Consider the following 17,956-nt stretch of genomic DNA (forward strand, 5'->3'; position numbering starts at 1 on the left):
GAGGCCCTCACACACAGAAGAGGGATGTGGCTGAGGGTCTCTGGGGCTGGCAGGATGGGATGGGGGAAGGCAGTGTGATCAGGCTTGGAGACACCAGCAGGCAACTCTGCTGTGCATCTTAGGGTCACGAGGTTTGCCAGTAAAACTTCTTTAAAGTTCCTTACAGTTCTAACTACTCAGAGTTCACAGCTCTCCCAGCCCTAGAATCACCCCCAGCCTCTGACTTCTCCTACAGCATCTTCAGGAAGGGGCACAGAACTGTCACCGGAGTCCAGCCCTCTTGAGGCTGACACCCAGGGGGCCCTCACAAAACCTGCTGCTGCAGACAGGCAACCCGACCTGGACTGAACTCCAAACACCCTGCTCCCCACTTCCCAAGGCCGCCCACCCACTGCCTCCTGCAAAAAGCCAAAGAGGCTTTTCATTTTTTCTGCTCCAACGCAAATATGACATATCTGTGCCACCCGACTTTCCTGACAGACGAATAATTATATCAGCGTAATTAAGTCTCAGATGGAGAAATTCTCTGTACGGAGTACACCGACACTGTGCTTCCCGCATCAGAGAGCCATTGTTCCAGGCAGTAATTATCAGGCCACCTTTGACATGTCTTATTTCAATTTAAATGGAAATGAAGCTCATAGATCTCCCCAGCCCACGACCCCACGTGACTGCACACATGGAGAGATCGGACTTTGTAACTTCTCATCTGGCCTCTGGGATTTCTATCCAAAGATGTCGAAGTGTGAGAACGACTTATTACTGTGTACCCCCGGCCCCTCCGCTGAGCCTCAAGAATCTTATCAACACAGTGGGCTGGTCTCTGCTTCTCTCCCTTGCTCTCCATCCCCTTGTAAACCCAGCGTCCATCACCATCTCCTGAGGCTTCTCGTCGCCTTAAACTGGCCCTTCTCTCTTCAATCCAGCCCCCTCGCCAACCCACATTCCACGCAGCATCTAGGGGAGAATCTTTCTAATCTGATCAAGTCCTCTCCTGCTCAAGAGCCCCAGTGCTTCTTCACTTCCGCAAGTCCAGACTGTGCAGTTGAGCCGAGCAAGCCTTCCGGAGTCTTTCTCTCAACCCACCTTCCAAGGTCCCTCTCCTGCCACCGCCCACGCTCTGCACCCACACACCAGTAAGCACCACAGTCTTCACCAGCACCCAGTCATGCTGTGCCCTCACGCCTCCGTGCCTTCGTACCGGCCATTCCTCCACCTGGAATGTGCTTCTCTGCTCTGACAAGCTAACTCCTATTCATCCTTCAAGACCCATTCCACAGCCACCTCTTCGGGATGACCTCTCTGGCTCTCCTGGGTAGAATCAGTCACTTTCATCTCTGGGCACTGGGACAAGTCCCTGGGTTAAACACACACCCCACGAGACTGTAATTAATTTCTGATTTCCTGTTATATTGAGCTCCTTTGAGTAGGGCTGTACTCAGCCTAATATCCCAAATGCCTAAAGCAGTACTTGGAACTACTTAGAAACCATCCCATAAATGCTTCAGCTTTAAATTCTCCCACTTCTACATTGACAGTGGGGGCAGTATGCAGTCTTATCACCATGGGTCCTCAACTGACATAAACAAGAGCTTGCAACCCAGCTCCACCACTTCTAGCATGACAGTGAGCAGTCTGCCCCCCACCTCCCTGACCCTCAGTCTCCTCATCTGTAAAGTGGGAGTGCTATAGCCCCACTGCGCTGTGGGTCTAGCTGAGGATTCACAGATGGAAAGCACTTGAAATGTTGCATAAAACATAGTAAATTTTATGCTCGATAAACATCATCCCTCTTTCCTGCTCTCAGACAGAACCATCACTGCCAATGTGCCAACCCCTCAGGGGAAGTTCGGTCTCACCCCTGTCAGCACCCAGAGGCGTCCAGAACATCCCAGGAGAGACCTGGCCAGGGACTGCAGACACTGCCTACAGATCCAGAAGTCGGAAGGCAGGCTGGGAGTAAAGGGCTTGGGTACTGATACCCAAGTCAGCAGTGACCAAAAAAACAGGACCACATCCCACCAGCTGTGCCTGGCAGGCAGAGCCAGCAAGGGTCGGCACAGGGGAGAGACTGAGCCCCACACAGGACTCGAGAGCTGGAAACGGCCCCCGCCTCTGCACCGGCTCCCCAGGTACCAATGCGCACACCCTCGAGTCTGTCCCCTCAACCTCATGGGAGGCAGCAATTTCAACACAGAGCACTGGGAGGCTCGGCGCACGTTCAGGTACTCTGTAAACTGTGAAGAGCTAGGTGCATCCGAAATGTTATTTATCACACTGCTTCCTTCTTCAGATCTTTTTTCAGACACATCTGATGGTTTCATCATGACCAAAGCCCCGGCTGGCGTTCTCAACAAACCAAAGTACCATCATGAATGAACTGGGGTAAGTAAGTGGGGAAAGCAATTCCTGCCCCTCTCCCTAGGTAAATCAACCCTCATCTATAATCTCGTATTATTAGATACAGTCTCACCAAGAATTGATCAGGAAAAACCCAGACCAGAGTTATTGGTATTGGCGATCAATGCTGGATTCTGGCCCTCCCTGGGCTTGGACCAGAGTCAATGCCGTCTGGCCGAGGAACAGGTGGAGGTCGGGGGGCTACTGTCAGAGAAAACGGCGGGGGTGATACAAACAGCAAAAGGCACCGATCAACCCTGGGCAGCCAGGCGTGATAATGACCGGAGATTAAGATAGTCATTTCTAGACTTGATTGACTTCCATCTGCTGAGGCAACAGCATGTGACAGAGACCTGAACACCCTGGCCTCATTTCAGAGTAGTGGGAAGTTCCACCCACTGACTGGGAAATGGGTGTTTTTGTTAGTTATGATCCTGGCTGGTTCATGCCGCTTTTGTGGGATGCTTTCAAATGCTGACTCCTCTAATTCAAGGGCACTACGTGCTCTCTGGAGAGGGGCTCTGGATGGATTTGATTTTCTGGACTGAAGGAGGCTGAGCTCAAGTGCAGGGTTTCTCAACATCAGTATTATTGTCGTCGGGGGCCACACGATTCTCTGTTGCGGGGAGAGGAGAGTGGTTCTGGGCATTTCAGGATACTGAGAGACAGTATCCTTGGCCTCTAACCCACTAGACGGATGCAGCGCCCTGTCCCTAAGTTGTGCCAAACTAAAATGTCTCCAGATACTGCAAACACTCCACGAGGGGCAAAATCAACCCCGGCTGAGGGCCAACCTAAAGGCGTAACAGGGGGGAGAGACTTTAGAAGACAGACTCCGGATGAGACAGATGTGGACTTGAATCCTGAACAAACCACTTCCCACTCGCTGTGTGACCTCATCCTAAAAACATAAAGCTCCCCAACTGGTGACTCCACCGGCTCTGGAACAAGGAGAGGGTGTGATGCGCTGGCAGCCACACTCCCACGAGGTCCGTGCATCACCACGCTGCCTCTCAGGCCCTGTCCCCAATCTGCTGACTCAGGTCAGGCATTTTAACAACAGCCCCGGGTGATCCGTGGGCACTCGAGCTTTGAGAAAGACCAGCATTTTGACTGAGAGCACAGGTTTTGGCCCCTAAGAGACTGACTACATGTACTGTCGCCAAGCCATCCAGCCTTGAGCTGCAAGGCTCACTTCACCTTCTGCAAGCCTCTTTAAAATGTGAGAGAGAAAGATAAAAAATACCACCTCGCTCACAGGGTTCGAAGTGCTGATTTAACGAGACGGGCACAAGGTGGGCCACGGCGCGGACAGGCAGTACGTGTCAGCGCCTGGCCTCCCCGCCTCCCTCCGCTCAGACCGCGACAACAGCAAGCCCGGCTCCCAGCCGGGAGACACGGAGACGTGGAAGGAAGCTCCCTCCGTGCACTTCTGCGATCTTCCTTTTGATGGAATCTAATATTACAACAGCCACTTGGCCGCTCACAGTCCATTTATTCATTTATTGACCCAGCAGGAAAGAAACACAACCGCCAAGCTCTCCGCTGTCTCTTTTCCCTGCACATCTCAAGGTTACAGCCCAGTGGCACCAGCCTCTGGGATGAACAGACTCATTACCTCGCAGCGGGGCCCCGGGCTCTCCCGGGTCGGCCTGGCCTGCCCTTGCAGGTGCTTAGGGTCATCTCCTGCTCGGCTCAGGGGGCCAGGGCTTCAGGAAGGCAGGAATGGGTCCAATGCCCTCTCACTGGTTTCCCTCAGGTTTTCTCCCAGTGCCAGGGAACATGTCAGGGCAGCCCTTCAAAGTTCCTTCCCCCTCTCAATCCGTCTCTGGAGGCCAGATGCTGTCCTGGGAGACACATGGTCTGAACCAGGCAAAATTGTCCTCCATGTGGGCCCAAGTCTGAGTGGGACCCCTGGGAACCTCTAAAGTAGGTCTGTGAGTTTGCTGTGCAAATCCCAACACTTGATGAAACCCTTTCAACTTCTGTTTCAAACAAGGTGCAAACTCCGGATCCCTGGGTCAAATCTGGCCTGTGCCTGTGTTTATAAATAAAGTTGTATTGGAACATGCATTGTTCATTGACTCATTCTCTGACTGCTTTTGTGCTATAGTAGAGTTGAGCAGTTGTGACAGATATAGCAAGGCCTGCAAAAGTCTAAACTATTTACTACCGTGGACTTTAAAGAAAAAATTTGCTGATTCCCAGCAGAGAGCATTTCAATGCTACCTAGGTGCAACCTCTTGAAATTTGGGCACACTCTCAGGAAGAAGTGAAAACCATCTTATTTCCTGAGTTCTTTTCCTTTTGTTTCCTGAGAAGTCACATTAGTCATCTTTTTTTCCCCACCTGCCAAGCAATTAGCTCACAAAGGCTGGAGTCTGAAGGATTCCCCCTGAGTGTTTGTTTTTAAGCCTCCCTCCAGCAGGATGCCGTGTGTCTAAACCACTGCCAAACCTTAATAACAGCATCGACCGTGTCACCTCCCACCAAAAGCGAACAGGAAGCCTGGCTCGGCTGCCCAGCTGGGTGAGTGTCAGCCGTGGACAGCTGCAAATTGTCTGAACAAGGACAGATGGAGCTTGCTTCTGCCTTTCTTCTTCCATTTGAAAACTTTTCGAGAGGGAAGAGGATGCTGTTAGGGAAATGAATGTGTTGATTCTAATTATCTGAGCGGGAGTGCGGCAGGGGTGACATGCAGCAGGATGGGCTCCATGTCACTTACCTGGAATGCAGGCAAAGCAAGACTGGGCAAAGAACAGAATTCCAATGAGACTGGTGCCCAGGACGCTGAGCACAGATAAGGAGGAACAGATATGGACCCCCGGTCACAAGGGGGACGTAGCACGTCGGGGAGAGAATTCCCATAACTGTCTAACTGGAAATGATTTAACCACTGCCTAGGCTTATACCTCTGCTCGGAAGCTCAGAGCCTGTCTGTTCTCCAAGGGGCTCTTCTGTGCTAGGTCTCCCCCTCATGGTGATGCTGCTGGTGGTGGGGGGGATGGTAATGGAGACGCTGGTGGTGGGGACTGGTGGTCATGCTGATGATGAGGAGGTGGCAGTGGTGATGTGATGATGGTGTGGGGATTGGTGGTCACGGTGGTGATAATGAGTGGTAGCAGTGGTGATGTGATGATGGTGTGGGGGGTGGTGATTAGGATGGCCATTAGGAGGCTAATGGTGGTCGTGGTGATGATGGAGGCGGCAGTGATGATGACTGCTTGGTCTGAATGTCTGCCTGCACTTCATTCCTCTGTTGAAATCCTAACCCTCGAGGTGATGGTATTCGTAGGTGGGGCCTCTGGAGGTGATTAGGTCGTGAGGATGGAGCCCACATGAGTAGAGCCCTCGACCCTTCCACCACTTGAGGACAGAGCGAGAAGGCACCAGCTACGAACCAGGTAGAGAACCCTCACAAGAGTGCGACCATGCTGGTGACCTGACCTTGGACCTCCCAACCTCCAGAACTATGAGTGCTAAATTCCTGTTGCTGAGAAGCCACCCAGTCTGCAGCACTTTGTCACAACAGCCAGAACAGATTACGACAATGACGACGGTGACGACGTCACAGTGCCCGGCACTGAGGTAAGCATTTAAGCACATTATCTCATTAAATCTTCCCTGAAGTGCTGTGCGGGACTTGGCAGTAATTACCCGTATTTTATAAGGGGACAGAGACACAGAAGGTGAGCGTCTGGGCCAAAGTCACGCAAGAGGAAGTGACAGCCGTGAGGTTTGCACCCAGGCTCCGCGTTCTCGGCCCCTCCTGCCAGGCTTTGTTCAGTATGCATTTTTTATGCCTGGAAGTGAAAGTGAAAAGTGAAAGTGAAGTCACTCAGTCGTGTCCAACTCTCTGCGACCACATGGACTGTAGCCTACCAGGCTTCTCCATCCATGGGATTTTCCAGGCAAGAGTACCAGAGTGGGTTGCCATTTCCTTCCCCAGGGGATCTTCCCGACCCAGGGATCGAACCCGGGTCTCCCGCATTACAGGCAGACACCTTACCCTCTGAGCCACCAGGGAAGATTTTTTTATGCCTAGTATGTGCTAAGCCATGTTTGAAGGTTCAGTTCATTTGCTCAGCCGGGTCTGACTCTTTGCGACACCATGGACTGCAGCACGCCAGGCCTCCCTGTCCATCACCAACTCCTGGAGCTTGCTCAAACTCATGTCCATTGAGTCAGTGATGCCACCAACCATCTCATCCTCTGTCATCCCCCTCTCCTCCCACCTTCAATCTTTCCCAGCATAGGTCTTTTCCAAGGAGTCAGTTCTTCACATCAGGTGGCCAAAGTATTGGAGTTTCAGCTTCAGCATCAGTCTTTCCAATGAATATTCAGGACTGACTTCTTTCAGGATGGACTGGTTGGATCTCCTAGCAGGCCAAGGGACTCTCAAGAGTCTTCTCCAACACCACAGTTTAAAAGCATCAATTTTTCAGCACTCAGCTTTCTTTTATGGTCCAATTCTCACATCCATACATGACTACTGGAAAAACCACAGCCTTGACTGTGGATCTTTGTTGGCAAAGTAATGTCTCTGGTTTTTAATATGTTGTCTAGGTTGGTCATACCTTTTATTCCAAGAAGTAAGCATCTTTTAATTTCATGTTCAAGGGTAAAGGTAAGCAAGATTTCTTTTTTTCTGTAAAGGACCAGTTCATTAGAATAAGTGATAAATTCCCTTTTGCTTAAGCCAATTTGAAGTTTGTTTCTGCTGCTTACAACCAAAAGAGCTCTATGTTAGACCAGTTCAGTCATCCATTTTTATTCATCTACACTTGCAATTCCCAATCAGCCAATTTTTCTTTACCACTGCTTGCTTTAATCCTCAAGTTCTGAGAGGTCCTTCTACTTTCTTGCTGTTTAAGCTCAGCTAAAGAAGAAGAAAGCACTAGAAAGAGATGAATTATCTTTCAAACCAGATTATAGTTTGGAAATGAGTTTAAAACATTAAAGAGTCTGACTGAGGGCTCCCTGGGATCACTATCTCCTGAAGATGTTCAACTGGGACAGTAACTGTGCTTTGGGTTGTGAAGACTGACCTTCCCAAGCCTCTCTGACATACAATTAAGTGTGGCTTAACCTCATCTAAACAATTTCAATTGGATTTATTTTAATAATTTAATATACACCTGTACCATTCAACCGGTATCTCCACCCCCCTCACCTTTTGTAAAGTAATTAACTTTGGGGAGTTAAGTTACTCTAATTTCCAGCTGAGTCGAAAGCGACAAGAGTTCAACTGATGAAGTCTCTGGGGATGAGATTAGTATTTGCTCTTCCGTTTGCCATCTCCAGACTCCACACATTGTGTATAATTGGTATTAGCAACTTTAAATTCTGATTAATTACTGGAGAGTCTGTTTTTGATGCTGAAACAAAGCCATAAGTCAGGGAGTAATAGACCCAATTACTCCTAGGTAGGCTTCCTGTAATAGATTTTATTATCTAGATATCTCATCTCAGAGGCAGATGCAAATAAACTCATTTCATTAGGTGATAACATCTCTTGAATTGAGACCAGCGCCTTCACCGCCTGGGCTCAGGAGAGCTCAGGAACCTTCATGTTTCAGAAATACACCCGGGGATGGTGACACGAGGGTCTAAGTCCTGTTTAGGAACACATTTCTCTCCTGTGGAAACCTGTGTGGAGACAAGCAGGAGCCCTCGGTGCTGGCCAGCTGGGTGGCAGGAAGGCCCACGTTTTCCCGCCAGTTCTCTGAGAATACGGGAGGCCGTTCCTCGTGGGGAGAGACTGGCATGTGAACAGGGAGTTTAGGAAATGTGTCAGGTCGTTTTGGATCACGCTGAGATAACGGGGCAGTAATTAGGAGAGTTATCTCCCTGTCAAGAGAGCTACAAAAGGTGTTATTTACACCCTGCTCATGGCCTCAAACACCCTCCGCATGGAATGCCTTTTAAAATACTCAGCCAAGTTTCCAGCCAAAATAATTCATCTTTACGCTCCGAAATCCAGAGTCATTGGTGGGAGATGAACACTGAGAGTTTTCTAAAATCAAACCCTTAACTCTGGGTTTGGTAGATGCCCTGGGTGTAGCTGGTGGGAGGGGGGCTGTGATCTGACCTAGAGTTTGGAAACGTGGGTGTTTGGGTGGCTCCAAACCAAAGCAAAGCAAAAGCGAACAGGAAAACTACACAGAATCTGGCTTTGGGCTTCCTGAAGCCCTTAGCACCTGCGTCCAGAATCTCAGAAGACAGGAAGAAGGGAACTAGAAGGGGAGGCGGAGTAGCCAGCATATGGAAGGGCAGTTATGTGGCAGGCAGAGCGAGAAGCGCCGCGTGGATTACTCGCTTCAGTCTTTCTGAGTCGATTCGATCACACCCCTTTCATACATGAGGTGAAAGAATGTTTTCAAGAGGACAGAGCTCTCAGACTGGTGTAATCTGGCTTTAAGGAAAAAGGCAGTCAGCAAGCGATGAGATGTGATTTAAGAGCTTTCTGACTCCCTGCTTCTGCTCCTTGTATTCCCAGAGCAGGGTGACCCCACCCCAAGGAGACACCAAGCCTGCGGTGTGCTGGAACTAGTTCCTTACTGGCTGGCAAGAGCTGATGGCTGAATTTTCAGGAATTCTGTGAGCCAGCTGTTATACAGCTATGTATTATTAAAAGTCGAATAATATCAACTTACAAGTAATTAAATAAATCACACTGAAAGCAAAGGTGGGACTTTCCTGGTGGTGCAGCGGTTGAGAACCCACCTGCCAATGCAGGGGATCTGGAGAGCTTCTGCAGCTGTTCGCGTCTATCACACCTGTCTGGTGAAGACACCATCTAACAGTGCTGCTCTGCGAGGCTTCCCAATGCCGCACTCCGTGACGTCACACTGTTGGCTGGGCACCAGCCCCGGGGGGAGGATTTCCATCAGAGAGCTTGGAAAACACTACAAGCCGGGACTCCACCCACCCCGGAGAGCCGGGTGTTAACATTAGCTGGCACACCGCTGCCCCAGCTCTCCTCCTGGTGATCTGAGTCTCCCCAGGTCCAAGTTCGCTGGAACCTCCCCATCATATCCATGCAAGGCTCCCTCCTCAGAGAGAATTTCACCAATACAGAAGAGAGCCATCCCTTCCCTGTTAGGCCTCACATTCTTTTCATTCTTTTCCCCCAAAGGTGGAAAATATACCCCAAAGTAACACCAGATACATAATTCATGAGCCATATATAATTGATGCCGGGTTTAACAGAAGTAGAGCCATAAGTGGTTGTCTATTAACTATTTATGACTCTCCCTGGGCTGCTGACAAGCCAGGCTCGGCGCGGAGATCACACCCATGCTCCCATGTTTTATTTAAACATTATTAAAAGCACATATTCTGCAGCGAGGCCTCCCATTCCACTCTGAATTAGACTCCGCTGTGAAGTCGCCTCTGGGTCTCGGGAAGGTGAGGACTGGGTTTGCTGGCACTGCTTCTGCCTTTTCCCTTTGTGTTTAGGGGTTAGGCTGCCTCTTCCTACCACCTTTGGGATTCCACTGCAGTTTTTCTGTGACCTGGGGTACATCAGGTCACTCCCCCACCATGCCCTGAGTCTCTGTTTGATCATCTGTCAAATGAGGGGGGCTTCCCCGGTGGCTCAGCTGGTAAAGAATCTGCCTGCAACGCAGCAGACCTGGGTTCGATCCCTGGGTTAGGAAGAGCCCCTGGAGAAGGGCATGACAACCCACTCCAGTATTCTTGCCTGGAGAATCCCACGGACAGAGAAGCCTGATGGGCTAGTCCACGGGGTTGCAAAGAGTCAGACATGACTGAGTGACTCACACACACACACACACACAAAGTGGACAGTATTGTGGGTGTTACTTAGGGTTACTGAGAGGATGGGATCAGAGCAGTGATTATTAACAGGGTGACTCTGCTCCCCAGGGGACAGCTGGCAAGGTCTGGAGATACTTTTGTGATGACCTGAGGTGGGGCTACTTGCATGTGCTGGGCAGAGGCCAGGGATGCTGCTATATATCCAACAAGGCACAGGACAGCCCACATATCAGACATTTATTCAACTCAAAATGTCAGTAACACCAAGACGGGGAGACCCTAGATTACAAAATCAGAGGCAATATTCATTTTTATGACTCACTTGTAAAAAATGTACTTGAATGAGTAAATACCACGTGTCTAAATTTTCCGAAGAAGAGAATGGGTTTGAACCAGTGCAGACCTGGGTCCAGATTCTATCTCAGTCAACTGACTGGAGTGTAGATTTTGGAGTGATTGCTCCAGGTCTCTGATCTTGGTTTCTTTATTGGTAAAAGAGGGACAATGACCTCCAAGGGTGAAGCTTAAAGGACAGATCTCAGGTAAAGTCCTTACCCCAACACCCAGCACTCAGTAAGCTGTAAAGCCCTAGCTCTCATCAACATAGCCCCCAGCCATCGTGGGCACTGGCGGGATGTGCACACGGAGCTGGTGGACTTAGGATGTTGTCTGAGTGGACAAAGAAAGAGTCGTCACAGGAGTGAAAAGAAAGAAGAAAGAAACCACAGTAGCATCTAGTAAGTGCCTACTGTGTGCTATCACTGGGCACTTCTACATACACCATCTCAGCCACCCAATGAGATCAGCTGTATCTTGCTCCCATTTTACAGAAGGGGAAACTGAGGTTCTGCAGTGTTCACTTAGCCACCCGTGGGCTCCTACTTCAAGTCCAAGGCTCTTTCCACCACCCTGTAGTAAGTTGACATGTCCTCTCCAAAAATCATATCCACTTGGAACCTGAGACTATAACCTTTTTGGAAATAGGGTCTTTGCAAATGTAGTTAAGACAAGGTCATACTAGATTAGGGGAGCTTTAAATCTGAGGCCTGGTGTCCTTAGGAGAAGAGAGGACACAGAGATGGGGAAGAGATGAAGACCATGTGAAGATGGGGAGTGAGATGGAATGCCTGGAGCCCCCAGAAGCTGGAAGAAGGAAAGAATCTCCCCCAGAGCCTGCAGAGGGAGTGGGCCTGCTGACACCTGGCTCTCAGATTTCCAGCCCCTGGGACCGTCCAAGGACCCATCTCTGTCTTAAGACAACCAGTTTTTGGTAACCTGTTATGGCAGCTCTGAGAAACTAATACAGATCCTCCTCCCCAAGATGAGCCAGAGCAATTGTGTGAGGAAATGAGAGAGAGAGAGAGACTCCGTGTCCACAGCCAGACCACTGAGAATTTGTCCAGCAAGAGAAGCAGGAGGGGGCAGGAGGCGGGGGTGGGGGTAGGGATGTTTTGTAGTTGGTGGTCAGTGGGGGAGTTGCAAGGATAAAGAAGAGAAGAAAGAAAGAAAGAAGCAAAGAGCTTGTGTTTACATCCTGGCAGGTGGTTTATGTCTGCCTTTGTGGAGACCTGGACATTGCCGGCCACACAGCAGGCATTTGTCAAATGTAACTGCTTGGAGACAAGACAACCACAATCAGACAGCTGCTACCCCAAACCTGGGCTTCCCTGGTGGCTGAGACAGTAAAGAATCCACCTGCAATGTGGGAGACCTGGGTTCAATCCCTGGATTGGGAGGATCCCCTGGAGGAGGGCAAGGCAAGCCACTCCAGTATTCTTGCCTGGAGAATCCCCATGGACAGAGGTGCCTGGCAGGCTATAGTCCATGGGGTCGCAACATGTTGGACATGACTGAGCAACTGAACATAGCACCCCAAAGCTGCCAGCCTACATTGATTCATCACTGAAGACATTCAGATGGTACATCCTCCAGGCAAACTTCTCCTGGTCTCCCAGTTCTACCAAACCACTTCCTCTTTTTTGCTTGCACACCCCAGCCTGTATCAGAAATATTCAGAGACACACGCATCTCCTCCTCTGGATCCTGAGATCTCCAGAGGCACAGGCCCTGGTCCATCTATGTCTGCATCTCCCAGAACATCAGGGAGATGGCACAGCCATGAGGCAGGATGCAAACCGAAGTGTGTTGATCTGAAAGTTCCAACTTTTAAGTTAATTTTTGAGCTGTTCTCTTACAAGGTAAAATTTCAAAATGCTGTGAAAACCACTCAGCAAAACAATTTCTGAGGATCTATCCTGTGCCTAACCCCGAACTGAAGACCAACGGTCGAATAAACCCACCCCCCATCTCGGAGACTCCCAGTCTAGGAGGACAAGAACACAGGCAATCACAATAACCTATGTGAATGGGGTGAACGCAAGGCCATGTGGGAACACAGAGGAGTTGCATAACCGTGAGGGCTTCCTGACAGTGAGCCCTGATCTAAATCTGCAAGGCTGTGGAGGCAGGCAGAGGGACGCATGAGAACTAAGGTGACGAGTCAAGAAATCATCTGACAGAGGGGCGAGAACGCTGGGCCTTCATGCTCGAGTAGATCATGTGAGGTGCTAAGAGGCCGACAACCAAAGGCGGAGCAACCTACAGAGGTTCGGCCTCTAGGAAGAAGCTGGGGCTCTGTTCTGAAGGCAGTGGAGGAGAGCCATGGAAGATTTCTTAGCAGAAGAGTAACACAGTCAAGATGTGCCCCTTCTAGAAGGATCTGCAGGGAGGAGTAATCATACAGGAACAGTGGGGAGCCAAGATACAAGGTAACCGTACAGGCCTAGTCCAGGGGGGTTGCAGATTAAAATAAAGACAGAGGACACAGGGTTGGAACAGGAGTGGGTGGATGTGAAAACCTCAATAGGATAAAATCAGCAGGCATGGCCATTAATCTGTGAGCGCCGGAGAGAGAAGGGCCATTGTGATTTCTAGCTTGGGTCACTGGGGGATGAGTGAAGAGTGAGCAGAGGGGCCAGCTTGTGAAAGAGCACGCGGTTCAAGGGAAAGTTAAGACCACAGAGTCAGACCCAAGTAATGAAGGGTAAACCTGACAGGCGCAGCCTTCAAAACCGGTGCCGGCAGAGGGCTGGCCTTCCAGTCACCCTCAGTTCTTTCAGTTGCCCTTGACCTCCCTTGGCTACACTGTCCTGGGGCTGAGGTGGTTTCGCCCGAGCTCTGTTAACTATGGAAAAACAACAGGACATATATCCACAGATGAGCTGTCTCGCCGCCCCAATGACAAAGGGACTTGAATGATTTAGAGCCAGAATATTCTTTTCTGCATAATGGCTCCTGGAGCCGCCAGGAATAGTACATTTACGAAAATTAATGGCAAAACCTCATTTTTCTTTTTTCTGGGAAGAGACATTCCATCGGCGGGGTAATTGATCCTGATCTGGACGTGCCGGTGTGCCGGCCAGGGGTGTAAATCATTCACACGAAACAACTCACGGCCCTTTAAACTAACACCAGCAGTGACAAATGGGACAGGCTGGGACAGGTGGGAAGGAATGCAGAGGGCAGAGCCATCAACATCCTTCCCGCTTCTTGCCACGGTCCAAGGTGTGGGATCCTTTGTGGGGTCTCCTGCGGCAGAGAGACCATCTCTCAGCAGGGGTGGGTTGGGAGGGTAGCATGCTGTCCCAGTGAGAGCTTTTGAGCTGGACATGCAGGGAAGCTGACTCCAGCTCTGCCACCAGACCCTGCGGCCCTAGGGTTGCACTGCGTGTCCACACCTGCTGGGGTGATGGAAGCATGAAAGAAGGTGACATCTGGGACTTCCCTGGCAGTGCAGTGACTAAGACTCTGCGACTGCAATGCAGGGGGGTCAGAGTCTGATCTCCGGTCAGGGAACTAGATCCCACTTGCTGCAACTAAGACTGTGCTTGCTTCAACTAAAGATCCTATGTGTCGTAACAAAGATCCGGCAGCCACCACGTAAAGAAACTTTTTTTTTTTTCAAAGACGACATCTGCAAAGAGCCTAAGCCCAGAGTGACCCAGTCAGTGCTCACTCAGGGGACAAATGAATGAATGCTTGGCTCAGAGAGTTCAAAAATTCATTATCCCTCCCAGGGAGATTTGAACTTTAAAAACAGAAGATGAAGAGGGCAGTGGTTACTCACAGAAGTGACTTGTGAGTGGGAGCACGATGCCACCTGGCCTTCTAAGACCCTCCAGATCCCAGCACATGGATCCTTTGTTTTCCCATGAAAGCTTGGGAGAAGCTTTCAGAGAAAGCTAGAAACATAGAAACATAGAAAATACACAAGCAGTGGCCTTGGCAATGTTTCTCCCTGCGGTATACACTCCTCGGGGGTGAGGGTCCGTCTTGTTCCCTGCTGGTCCCCAACATCCAGCCCTGCGTTTGGCCTGCAGTAAAGACTAGGGACACATATCAATTCAAAGAATGAAAGGACCGGAACCCTGACTGCCTCGCAGATGAAGTCTTATCGAGAGCACACGACACAGAGCAGCCGTCCCTTGTCTTACAGAGGTGGAAGGGAAGAATGCAAGCTGGTGGCACAGCCATGAGCCTGAAAGGTGAGAAGCCATCTCCTGGACGCCTAGCGGAGTGCCAGGACGCCACGCCATGCCATGCCGAGGGAGGGGCCTTGGCCACAGGGCTCCTCTGAGAACTCCCCTCACCCAACTCTCCCACCAGCAGTGCTCTGCCCACACTGTGAGCTTCTACAAAAAGCAGGGACCGTGTGATTCCCTGTCCCTCCCCTCCAATGCCATCTGCATGCCGTGCCCAGACTTGGTGTTGAGTAAACGGATAAATGAGGACATGAGGAAATATGGCATCGTCTCCTCCCCCAGTGGAAATATCTACCCTGGGGCTCAAAGGCAAGGTGCCTGCAGGAAGGCAGGTGGGCTGGTGAGCTGGGGACCTCCCCTGTTAGGACAGGCCTGCCCCTGCCCCTGCGTGCCCTGCCCCCACAGAATCACGGCACAACAGCCGGCTGGGCCGCGATGCGCCCTCCTTCCAGAGGGGCTAGAAGGGGCGCCCCCTGAGAGTTACGTCCTCCCAGGGCCTGTCAACATGGTCTTATGCGGAAAAAGGGTGTTTATGGATGTAACTATGGTAAAAACCTGAGATGAAATCAGATTGGATTTAGAGTGGGCCCGAAATCCAGTTACAGGTGGCCTTAGAGGAAAAGGTCGAAGGGCATCTGAGACACACATGCACAGGAGGAGGACCATGTAAAGACAGAGGCGGAGGCTGGAGTGACCCAGCCATACGCCAAGAACCACCTAGAACCACCAGAATTTGGAAGGGCAAACAAGAATTCTACCCTGGAACCATCAAAGGGAGCATAGACCTGCCAATATTTTGATTTCAGACTTTGGCCTTCAGAACTGTGAGAGAATAAATTGCTCTCATTTTAAAGCACCCAGTTAGGACTTCCCTGGTGGTCCAGTGGCTAAGAGTCTACATTCCCTATGCAGGGGGCCCAGGTTCAATCCCTGGTCAGGGAACTAGACCCCGCATGCCACAACAAAGATCAAAGATCCTGGGAGCTGCAATTAAGATGCAGTGCAGTCAAATAAATATTTAAAAAAATAGATAAACCAACCACCCAGTTTGGAGTAAATTTCCAAGGCAGCCCTAGAAAACTAATACACCACCCAACCCCAAAGACAACAAAATAAAAAGGATAGTTCAGTCTTGGTAAGCTTATCCAGAATCTTGCAATGAGAAAACTGAGAAAGATGCGGGTCTAACTTCAGCAAACATGCAAGCTTTGTGCTTTAGAGTTTTGATCTGTATATGGGGGTTGCACTATAACCTTTGCCGTCTTTCAGGGCCTTTATAGATCTTAAGTATACGATGTCCATGGAAATGGGGGTGTCATGTCCCTGGGAATGGGGATGCGCAGAGGGAAGTTAAGAAAGAGGAAAGGAGAGGAGAGGACAGAGAGGGAAGAAGAAAAAGAGCAGAGGGGAGAGGAGGAAACCACCACCTGATGGGACTGTAAAGCTTGGGTGTGTGGCTAGTTAAAGAAGACATCAGAGGAGAAAGGCTGGGGTATTGTCTGAGACCAGCCAGAGCTGGCAGGAGGGGAGCTGGGCTGCAGGAGAAGCAGGGCTGGTTAACAAGTAAGTTAGCCTGTCAGGTGGAAGAAAGAGGCTCGCCGTCTCCTGGGGCCACCGGGGGCGAGGTGGAGTAGAGGAGCTGCCAGTCACAGGGCTCGGATTCTGTCTGGGAACCCGGGTCTCTGCGCAGAGCCTCGCCTCCCCCACATGACAGGCGGGCTGCCGGCCTGTCAAGGGCAGAGCTGATGGGAGTGACACCGGCCGCGGGAGGCAGTGGCCCGAGAAGTATACTTGCTGCCGGAGGACAAGGTGGTGAGACCTGTCACAGACCCAGAGCGGACCGGGCAGGAAGGAGATAACGATGGTGATTTAGAGCCCTCTGGGCCGAACCACAGCGCTATCCGGGTTGTCTCAGAGGTGTGTGGTGGCAGGCCAAGGGGGTGCTGGGTGCCTCCAGGCCATGCAAGTGGAAACCTGGAGGCTGGGAGACAGCTGGGCTCCTGGGGGAAAGGAGGAGCAGGCTGTCTCAGGTGCTCTGTGATCCCTGCAGGAAACTGTCCTCATGAAAATATAATCGACTATGGAGAAACCTCCCCATTGGGAAGGAAATGCAATTTAAAATGTACCCTGAGCCACAGCAGGGAACAAGCATGGCTCAGTGAATAAAAGTAGAGACTACACAGTTGCGCAGAACTGAATTTAATGTCTTACTTGTGTGTGGCCTTCAGCAAGTGAATGTACTACTCTGGGCCTCAGTTTGACACGTGTGTGTCCCTGGGCCTCGGTTTTTCCATCCGGAAATGGCAATAAGATCAGTACCTACCTCACAGGACTGACATGGAGATTTAAATGAGAAAGGATTAACTCAGAACCCGGCACCTGGCCAGTGCTTAATAAGTGGTGGGCTTAGCACAATTGCTTTTGTCTTTTATCTTTGCGGTGGTTGTTAACAGCCCAGAAAGAGCTCTCATGCTTACTAGGTACGACCAGGACAAGTCTGCTCTGTCAAGCCTCAGTTTCCTCATCTGTAAAGGGGGATAATAATTCTGACTTCGCATGGTTATAACGACTACATGACGATTACACGGTATTATGGGTCTTAGGACTATGCAAGAGAGAAATATAATAAATGCTGATTCTTTCCTCTTTGCACAAGGCGGCCCTGCCTCTGGAGGAGAAAGTGTGAGGCAGGAAGAGAAAGTTCGGAGCCTGAGACACGAAGGCGGCTGGACGCCGTCCTGCAGGAGGGAACGGCATTGGCTCACTTTGGACACGCCCCCGGAGTTTGGGGCCAATGGCAGGGTCGGCCCGCAGCCCATCCCCTTCCAGTTTCTTCCCTGCTTCCGGGTTGCACCAAGACCCCAGAGGCCTGCGCCGAGGGCTTTACTCAGAAAGGAGGAGGGCTGCCCTCCTGAACCCCGGTCCCAGGACGGCACTCACCAGCTCCATGCACCGCCGGCTGGCCTCGGCCTCCCGCTGCACCAGCTCTTCCATGTCTGCCTTAAGCTCCTCCAGGCGCCGCTGGTAGTACTGGCTGTTCTCCCGCTGCTGGGACTCGGCCGCGGCGGCCTGCGAGAGCTCCTCGCCCATCTTGATCAGGCTGTCCCGAAGCCGGATCACCAGCACCTGCAGCCCGAGCAGAGAGCACACGCCCAGCCTGGAGTTAGAGGTCTGGGGCCCGACACTGGGGGGCTCCAGGAACAGAAACCCTCTGCTGAGTCTCTGTGCGTTTT

At 50.9% G+C, this 17,956-nt stretch overlaps 1 protein-coding gene across 6 annotated transcripts in view; it reads right to left on the reverse strand.

Annotated features, from left to right (window-relative positions):
* The window catches only part of MYO18B (myosin XVIIIB), a 221,852-nt gene that overhangs the window by 42,560 nt on the left and 161,336 nt on the right, over positions 1-17,956 (reverse strand). For all 6 annotated transcript variants that reach the window (XM_043901502.1, XM_043901506.1, XM_043901501.1 and 3 more), the window contains exon 39: positions 17,664-17,849. In XM_043901502.1, the coding sequence (XP_043757437.1) occupies positions 17,664-17,849 (186 nt within the window). The remainder of the gene's footprint in view (positions 1-17,663; positions 17,850-17,956) is intronic.

The sequence above is a fragment of the Cervus elaphus genome, chromosome 5 (assembly GCF_910594005.1).
Source record: "Cervus elaphus chromosome 5, mCerEla1.1, whole genome shotgun sequence".
In the NCBI taxonomy this organism is placed as follows: domain Eukaryota; kingdom Metazoa; phylum Chordata; class Mammalia; order Artiodactyla; family Cervidae; genus Cervus; species Cervus elaphus.